The sequence below is a fragment of the Halictus rubicundus genome, chromosome 13 (genome assembly GCF_050948215.1).
Source record: "Halictus rubicundus isolate RS-2024b chromosome 13, iyHalRubi1_principal, whole genome shotgun sequence".
Lineage (NCBI taxonomy): Eukaryota > Metazoa > Arthropoda > Insecta > Hymenoptera > Halictidae > Halictus > Halictus rubicundus.
Window position 1 is genome coordinate 12,062,194 of NC_135161.1, and position 9,290 is coordinate 12,071,483.

The 9,290-nt window shown below is 35.8% G+C and overlaps 2 protein-coding genes across 2 annotated transcripts; both read left to right on the forward strand.

Annotated features, from left to right (window-relative positions):
* The first annotated feature begins 1,115 nt into the window (after positions 1–1,115).
* Positions 1,116–2,300, forward strand: Prx5 (Peroxiredoxin 5). The gene is made up of 4 exons (XM_076799010.1): positions 1,116–1,357; positions 1,469–1,603; positions 1,728–1,859; positions 1,953–2,300. The coding sequence occupies exons 1-4, from the start codon at positions 1,256–1,258 to the stop codon at positions 2,142–2,144; spliced, it is 561 nt and encodes a 186-aa protein (XP_076655125.1). The 5' UTR covers positions 1,116–1,255; the 3' UTR covers positions 2,145–2,300.
* Positions 2,301–2,650: 350 nt separating this feature from the next.
* On the forward strand, positions 2,651–9,290 carry LOC143360288 (structural maintenance of chromosomes protein 1A-like). The gene is made up of 19 exons (XM_076799002.1): positions 2,651–3,032; positions 3,114–3,234; positions 3,504–3,603; positions 3,698–3,876; positions 3,952–4,555; positions 4,813–5,241; positions 5,435–5,646; positions 5,721–5,889; positions 5,968–6,090; positions 6,160–6,291; positions 6,376–6,441; positions 6,527–6,684; positions 6,759–6,856; positions 6,950–7,254; positions 7,417–7,692; positions 7,759–7,938; positions 8,019–8,197; positions 8,296–8,473; positions 8,554–9,290. The coding sequence occupies exons 1-19, from the start codon at positions 2,921–2,923 to the stop codon at positions 8,620–8,622; spliced, it is 3,690 nt and encodes a 1,229-aa protein (XP_076655117.1). The 5' UTR covers positions 2,651–2,920; the 3' UTR covers positions 8,623–9,290.

Here is a 9,290-nt window from a genome sequence, read left to right on the forward strand (position 1 = left end):
GTTTATTACAAAGTATATACTTTGCGTTTCCAATATATTTTGTAACAAAATAAATAATATTGCACAACAAATATAAAGAATAACTCCAAGGTACATGGTAGGCGCCGGACGGATTATCTCATCCGAAACAAGTAATTGTTATAGGTAATATAACATATAGAATATAAGGGAAAGTTAAACCGAAAAACTATTTATTTTAATTCTCTCGTAATGAAATTAGACCATTTATAACGTATTATAAATTTATTTTGAGATAGTGTTCTCTCGCAATGCGAATAGTAAAGCGCTACAAGCTGCGGGCCGATATATCGGCTCTGGCACTTTTCGACAGTGCAGCAAGGGCCGATATATCGGCCTCCGGCACTAAAAGGGTTAATACATAAATGCGTCCAATGCGCGCGTTGGCGAGCAAAAACTGCAACTCAGCTGATGCAGAACCTTGTACCGTCTCGATGCCGACCATCGCGACCCTTCGAGAACGTCGGCGTGGACTACGCGGGACCGTACCAAGTTCGGGAAGCTGTGGGTCGAGGGAAACGAGCTCACAAGACGTATATCGCCGTCTTCATTTGCTTTGCGACTCATGCGATACACATTGAACTCGTCCATTCCTATTCGACGGAAGGATTTTTGGTAACCTTCGACAGATTCATTTCCCGTCGCGGGATCCCAGCTACAGTCACCAGCGACAACGGGACGAATTTCGTTGAAGCTGCTCGAGAACTCGCGCGCGACTTTGTCACGGCTTGCCAATCTCCGGAACTACGCGACCGATGTGCGGACCTGAAGATCAACTGGTCTTTTTATCCACCGGGCGCACCGCATCACGGAGGAATGCAAGAAGCAGCCGTTCGCTCAGTCAAACACCATCTTCGTCGGATTATAGGTACCTTCACACCTACCGCCGAGGAAATGGAGACGCTGTTATGCAAAGTCGAGTCAACGTTAAATTCGCGACTTTCTTCAACAAATACCGTCTATTCTACCAATTCTCCCACTAAGGAAGGAATTCCTAGAGCATCTCTCGACCACCTTGCGAATTAATGAAATTCAGTTGATATCCCTAAATTTCGCGTGAGGCTCCAGGTTGAACAATATTTATGTAATGAGTTCGAAAGATTGCGCAATACGGTCCGTTGATCACGCCGGCTAGTGATAGCAAGTTTAATCAAGCCGAATTCGTCGTAAATTTTGCTGAAAAAAATTGATCATACAGTGGTCAGCATTGCTTTACGTGATCGCTAAACATAAACAGATGAACCAGCTCATAAACAAAGCAATCCTCGTCGGCGAACGATCGTCGCTCAGTTGTCTCGTGAAAGGATTTCGCACATCTGCTCAAAACATGGTTATCGCTGTGAGTTTCGGTCTATTTACATAATTCGTTCGAAATTTTCATAATTTATATTAATATGAATCCTAATGTGCTAAAGAAAATTGTTTTAATACAAATCTTGTTTGTCTCAAGGTCGGTGACAAGCTTCCTGAAGTTGACCTTTTCGAAGACACACCAGCTAACAAGGTGAATCTTGCCAAAATTGCATCTGGCAAGAAGATTGTAGTTTTCGCAGTGCCGGGAGCTTTTACACCAGGTTGTTCAAAGGTAATTTACATTTTTAATTTTCTAATATTATTTAAATGTTGCTTCTTAACTCCTGCTTCTTGCAATTGATCCAAACAATTTTTGGTGTGCATAGTTTACAAGTTCATAGTTTTGATCATTTCAGACACATCTTCCAGGATATATACAGAAATCAGCAGACTTGAGAAATAAAGGAATTGCAGAAATCTTTTGCGTATCTGTAAATGATCCCTTCGTTATGGCTGCTTGGGGTAAAGAACATGGGGCAGATGGCAAGGTACTATCCAGAATTAATTATACATTATTTCTTGTTGTATTTATGTAGAACCTTTTATTAATGATGCTATTAATTATACTCTCATTCAATTAGGTGAGAATGTTAGCAGACCCTGCTGCCAAGTTTTCAGACGCATTAGGACTATCCGTAGATCTCGCTGTATTGGGTGGAAAGCGAAGCAAACGATATTCTATGTTACTCGAGGATGGAGTGGTCAAAGAATTAAACGTTGAACCAGACAACACAGGACTTACCTGTTCTTTGGCTGAAAATATTAAAGTATAAAAAGTAAAATTGTGTAGTAGATTTATCATGATAATTTTCATAGCATCTTAAGTTATCAGATCTGATATGTTGTTGTCAAACATATATGTAATAAACTTAGCAACTTGCAACTACAATGTATTTTATTCAATATTAAATAATATTTTTAAATGATAATTCAAATCTTTATTCTGTATATTATATTTTCTATTAATTGTAATGAATAATATAAGTAGAAAAATGTGTTTATGAAACAAACAGAATTGGCATAGTGTTGAAAGATTGTATATAATTATACAAATATTTCTTCAAACGCTTTCTTATTTCGTTATGTTTTAAGGAAAAGCTTCAGCGAGGTATAAAATATTTTAGAAATTAGTATTTGTATTAGTTAAATGTATTAATCATATTAATATAGTTGCAAGTGCATTAGCAGTAAAAATTATGAAATACTTTCGCGCCCAACTATATTAAGAACGGATACGCTCCTGCCCTGGACAAGATCGACCAATGAAAAGCCATACTTATTATTTATACCAGGCGTCATTTTGTTAATATTTATAAAATGGACGACTTTTACACGTAACAAAATATGATCTCTAAAATACCAGAAAAGCTCCGTGTTCATAAATATTGAAAAATGTGGGAACTCTTCAGCACGTTTATGTGACCAATTTCAGAGTGTAGCATCAAAAAACCAATTGTTGATATATCGTGCTTGTTTGTGTTGAAAACTTTATGGCGGCAATTATGCCATTTTGCTGTTACGTGTGAAATTTCTTTTATTAACTGCAAAAATGCCGGCGTTTTTAAAGCATATCGAAGTAGATAACTTTAAGTCGTACAAAGGGAAACTTATTGTCGGTCCATTGAAATCGTTTACCGCTGTTATCGGGCCAAATGGATCTGGTAGGTTATGTTTTTGATTGTGCCAATACCAATTTCTTAGCTTTTAATTGAAGACACTTTACACGTACTCTTTTCATATAGGAAAATCCAATTTTATGGACGCAATCAGTTTCGTGATGGGGGAGAAAACAAGTAGTTTACGTGTAAAACGCTTTAGTGAGCTGATCCATGGAGCATCAATAGGAATGCCAGTTGCTCGCAGGTATTTCTATGTCTGTACACCAGAATGTAAACTTGTATGAGACTGTAACAATGCAGTGATTATGTGCATGTAAAACGTAAATTCATGGTCACCTACATATTATGAGAAAAAAGCAAACTATAAAAAAATTAATTAGTGTACTATAGGTTCCTATTAGGTTCCTATAGGTAGTGCACTATATAGGAGTTTGGGTGGCTAGTAAATTTGAGTGGCACAGTTGAATGAGTCTCCCTTATATACTATATTGCAAGAATTACTTTACCTTACAGTGCGTCTGTAACCGCAGTGTTTGAACTGGAAGATGGCAGTGAGAAAAGTTTTATGCGTTCTGTACAAGGATCTTCCTCCGAGCATAGAATAAATAATAACGTTTGTATATGATTTTATGTAAACGTACTGGAATATGTTTATTTCGAGGGAAGAACTATTTACATAATTGATGTATTCATTGTATTCATTATAGGTTGTCACGAGTCAGGTATACTTAAATGAATTGGAACACCTTGGTATTAATGTGAAAGCAAAAAATTTTCTTGTATTCCAAGGAGCCGTTGAGTCGATTGCAATGAAAAATCCGAAAGAGCGTACTGCTCTTTTTGAAGAGATTAGTAATTCGGGAGCACTGAAGGCAGAGTATGAAAGGTACATAGAATTTATAGGTAATTGTTAATAGGTAATAGAATGTGTGTAATTATCATGCCTTGGTACATCTTATAGATTGAGGACAGAAATGTTAAAGGCTGAAGAGGAAACACAGTTTTCATATCAAAAGAAAAAGGGGATTGCCGCTGAAAGAAAAGAAGCAAAACTCGAGAAGGAAGAGGCTGAGAAATATCAACGCTTGAAGGAAGAATATGTGGAGAAGCAAGTTGAGTTGCAGTTGTTTCGTTTGTTTCATAATGAGAAAAACACAGAGAGTTTGGAAGTGTTACAAAAGAAAAAACAACACGAGATCGAGAAGATAGAAAAGAAGAAAGAGAAGGCAGAGGAACTGTTGAAAGAAAAGAAGAAAGATGCTGGAAAGTTGGGAAGGGACCTCGCTAAAATCGAACAGGACATCAGAGAGGTGGAAGTAGACATAACAAAAAAAAGACCAACGTTTATCAAAGCAAAGGAACGCGTTGCGCATATGCAGAAGAAAGTAGAATCCGCACGTAAGTCCTTGGCTCAAGCTCGCATCGCGGATGAAGCTCATAAGAAAGATATAAACGAGCTTCAGGAAGAGTTGCAACAAGTGGAGGAAGCTAAAGCAGCCTATGAAGCAAGTATTGCTGGTCAATCGCAACTGCAAGGAAGAGACGTACAACTTGAAGACGAACAGGTATAAATTTCCATCGAATTGGTGAAATTACAATATAAATGTTAGAGGTGTGCGAGAACCCGAAAATGTCGGGTCGAGAATTTTATTGAGAAGCCCGTTTTCTGAACAAAATTCCATTACTCGAAAATAATCCCAATATGTTCGAGAATCCCGAAATTTTCGACAAACCCACCTGACCTTCGAATGCTCGATATTTTCGGGTTCTCGCACACCTGTAATAACTGTAGTAGCTACAATAATTATAAAATGATTCTAAGGTCAAGGAGTACAATCGCTTGAAAGAGGAAGCAGGCAAACAGTCGGCAAGGTATTTGCAACTCCTTGATTCTATCAATCGCGAACAAAAATCTGACCAAGACAGACTCGACAACGAAGGACGGAAGAAAACCGAGATAGAGAATAAACACAAACAGAAAGGTCACATGCGTGACGAAGCTACGAAGAGAATAGAAAAATTAGAAGAACATATTAGAACGTCAGAAGCTGCTTTGGAGGATCAAAAGAAGTTAAGATCTGATTTACAGTCAGACGTTGGTATTTCCAAAGATAAAATACAGAACCTTCAACGCGAATTGGAAAGCATTTCTGAGCAATTGGGCGACGCAAAGGTTGATAAGCACGAAGTGTCGAGAACTAAAAAGAAAACCGAAATTGTAGAAAATTTTAAGCGTTTGTTCCCTGGAGTGGTAAGAAATATTCCACATTAAGTTTCTATAACACTGTTCAACACTAATCTTGCGTTTACCCTCAGTTTTTGAGAAATTTAATTATTTTTTATGTGCTAATTGTAAATATTGCACCAAATACTGTATTGCTGTTGGACAGTGTAATTTTCCTCATACGTGTTTTATTGTAATTGCTATTATTACTGTTCTTTAGTACGACCGTATGTATAATATGTGCGAACCTATTCATAAGAGATACAATGTCGCAATTACTAAAGTTCTTGGTAAATACATGGAGGCGATTGTTGTTGATACTGAGAAAACAGCTAGGCAGTGTATTCAGTACCTCAAAGAACAGTATCTTGAACCAGAAACATTTCTTCCCCTCGATTATATTCAAGCGAAACCATTGAAAGAAAGGCTTAGGTATTTGTCTGAACTAATTAAGTTTGTTTATTTAAGAAAATCATATAATGTACTGAATGATATTCTCTTTTCAGAAACATTCAAGAACCTAAAAATGTGAAATTGTTGTATGATGTCTTGCATTTTTCTCCGAAGGACATTGACAGGGCTGTGTTGTTTGCTACGAATAATGCTCTCGTGTGTGAAACGCCTGAGGATGCAAATAAAGTAGCTTATGAAATGGATAAAAAAGCAAGATACGATGTATGAACATTACTTATTTATTTATTTGAAATATGAGTTTAGTTAGAGATACCAATGCATGTATATTTGCAATTACAGTGTGTTGCGTTAGACGGAACGTTTTATCAAAAGGCTGGAATTATATCTGGCGGTAGTTTAGATCTAGCAAAGAAAGCGAAACGATGGGACGAGAAACAAATGTCACAACTGAAAGCACAGAAGGCAAGATTTTATAAAAATATTTCTTTTTCACTCGGAATTAGAATATAACATATTCCAAACATTTTCTAGGAAAAATTAACGGAAGAGTTGCGCGAGTCTTTGAAGAAGTCTCGGAAAGAGTCCGAGTTGAACACAGTTGAATCGCAAATACGTGGATTAGAAACACGGCTGAAGTATAGCAAAAATGATTTCCTTGAAACTGTGAGTAAAATAATATATAATGTCACGCGATGCTACCTTATTTTGTTAATGAGTTTATTTTGTTAAATGTTATATTTATTACAGCAAAAACAAATTTCAACACTTGTGATAGAATTAGATGGTTTACAGAATGAGTTGAATATGTTTGGTGTAAGTATAAATGTATTTGTTATTTGTTATGTATCGTTTAAGTTTAGAGCCATAACAATTGCATTCATCTAATTCGTATGTGTAGCCGACGATCACTGCTATTGAGAAAACGATGGCCGAAAGAGACCAAGAAATACAAAATATTAAAGAGAAGATGAATAATGTCGAGGATGACGTATTCGCCAGTTTTTGCGAACAAATAGGCGTGTCTAATATTCGTCAGTACGAAGAAAGAGAGTTAAGGTGTGTATTATTCATAATAATTTTCTAAATGATACACGATGAGTAAGTTAATAAGAGTTGTAATCGAATTATAGATCACAACAGGAAAGGGCAAAGAAGAGAATGGAATTTGAGAACCAATGCAACCGCATATACAATCAATTAGATTTTGAAAAACAACGCGACACGGAGAGTAAGTAAATTTCTGTACAATATTCATACAAAAAAGATATTTCTCACTGGACTGCGGATTTTTATGCATTTATTCGTGCGTTATTTTTGTCAGGCAACGTTTTACGTTGGGAACGAGCGGTCCAAGATGCGGAAGATAAGCTCGAGTCTGCAAGGCAGATTGAGTCTAATCAGAAAATAGAGATAGATCACGATGAGACTCGAATGGAGCAATTGAAATCAGAACGGAACATGAAGAAAATGGAAGTCGACCAAAAGGAGGACGAAATTGGCAAAGCGAGACGCGAGGTTGGAGCAATCGCGAAAGACATACAAGCTGCCCAAAAACAGTTGAACGGTATCGAAACGAAAATTGAGCAAAAGAAAGCTGACCGTCACGCTATACTAATGCAGTGTAAGGTATGTCGTGGAATAAAATAAATATACAGTTTTCAAATTTTGTTGAAGGTCTTCTGTAATTCTTTAGAGACCTCTGGCAGGAATTAATTTTATGCAATTGCAGTTTTTAAGTAGCTGTGTAAGTTGTAAGAAAATGTTAATGAGAGTAATAATAATATTTAGATGGAGGATATTGCAATCCCAATGCTCCACGGGAATATGGAGGACATTGCCAACGAGACGAGTGGAAGTAACAACACAGAAACCACTATTGATTCATCTCTGATCACTCAGCAGCAATACGAACGAGAAAGACGAATCACCATAGATTACGGTCTTCTCCCTGAAAATTTGAAGGACGTGGATGATGACGATATCAAGAAAACCAGCGACAAACTAACGAAGTCAATTAATGATTTGCAGAGTACCATTCAAAGAATTCAAGCTCCCAATATGAAGGTAATATTTCTCGCAATGCACTAGGAACGGAAGGATGAATTCAAAAAATATTTCTGGTGTTTTCAGGCGATACAAAAGTTATATCTGGCCAAGGAGAAATTACAAGAGACAAACGAAGAATTCGAGCAGTCCCGAAAAAAGGCGAAGAAAGCAAAAACACAGTTCGAGAAAATCAAAAAAGAGAGACACGACAGATTCATGTCATGTTTTGAGCACGTGGCTAACGAAATCGATCCGATTTACAAGGTTATTGTTTGTCAATAACTTGTATTACCCTTTTTCTTTATTTACATGAAATTAATAAATCAAAATTGTTGGTATTCTAGAGTTTAGCAAAAAATCAGTCTGCTCAGGCGTTCCTTGGTCCAGAAAATCCAGAAGAACCATACCTGGATGGTATTAATTATAATTGTGTTGCCCCAGGAAAACGATTTCAGCCAATGTCTAATTTGTCTGGAGGAGAGAAAACAGTTGCCGCGTTGGCTTTATTGTTTGCAATTCATAGGTAATTCCATTTGTGCAATTATTAATTTTTTTAAGGTATTCAAGTTAGAATTTGTAGTTTTGAATTATAATTATTGAGATATTGTATTGTGCTTACAGTTTCCAACCGGCACCATTTTTTGTGTTGGATGAGATTGATGCTGCGCTGGACAACACGAATATAGGAAAAGTTGCAAGTTACATACGTGACAAGACAAGCTCCTTGCAAACCATTGTTATATCTTTGAAGGAAGAGTTTTATTCGCATGCTGACGCGTTGATTGGTATTTGCCCTGATGTGAGCACTTGTTCATGTATATTTTACCATTTTTAGTGTACAATGTTTAGTAACGTTGTCTAATCTGTTTTAAATTTCAGGTTGGCGAGTGCTTAGAAAGTAAAGTATTAACACTCGATCTATCTGTATATCCGACGCACATTAATTAATGAATATATTATAGATTTAATATTTATATATTTCAATATTAATTGTTACAATTGCTTCTTCTTTTTTATTGCAATTTTTAATTTACAAAAAAAGACAGTAGGTGTTATGGGTAGTTTTCAAACTACCAAAATGGATATGTTTTCATAATTTGCTTTCTGACATCTGTAACCAAAAAAGAAAAAAAGAAACAATAATCGAACAAGATATATTTGAAGTAATATATTTAATTTTTATTTTATTTCTATTCTATTCACTTCAGCATATTGTTTGTTTTGAAGAAATGCATATTAACTTTATTCTGTATAATGTTGATTACTAGTGAACGACAATTTTATGGATTTTTAACTTTTAATTTACAATGGAAAAGTTGCCTTTGGCATTGTGAAGGAAATTGTAGTTCTATAATAAATTATTAATATAAATAAAAAAAAAAATAAATCAAAATATTTTTAATTATATCAAATATAGAATTATGATTGTTACACACAAGAAACGTGCACTTATTGTTCATGGTGGTTCTCAGCGTGCATAAGTTTTCCACTTTTCTCGAATACGCAAGTAACATCGTAGATAGAAAGAATGAAAATCGATTAATTTTTGTACTTGTATAAAAGCGACGAAAAAGGGATGACAATTAATAAAAGAAGAATGACGAAAAAAACACAAG

Excerpts from the sequence above, each read along its gene's own strand:
- Prx5 (XM_076799010.1), top strand. The coding sequence starts at position 1,256 with ATGAACCAGCTCATAAACAAAGCAATCCTCGTCGGCGAACGATCGTCG. Across the intron at positions 1,358-1,468 it reads CTCAAAACATGGTTATCGCT|GTCGGTGACAAGCTTCCTGA; the intron begins GTGAGTTTCGGT and ends GTTTGTCTCAAG. Across the intron at positions 1,604-1,727 it reads TTACACCAGGTTGTTCAAAG|ACACATCTTCCAGGATATAT; the intron begins GTAATTTACATT and ends TGATCATTTCAG.
- LOC143360288 (XM_076799002.1), top strand. The coding sequence starts at position 2,921 with ATGCCGGCGTTTTTAAAGCATATCGAAGTAGATAACTTTAAGTCGTAC. Across the intron at positions 3,235-3,503 it reads GGAATGCCAGTTGCTCGCAG|TGCGTCTGTAACCGCAGTGT; the intron begins GTATTTCTATGT and ends TTTACCTTACAG. Across the intron at positions 5,890-5,967 it reads ATAAAAAAGCAAGATACGAT|TGTGTTGCGTTAGACGGAAC; the intron begins GTATGAACATTA and ends TTGCAATTACAG.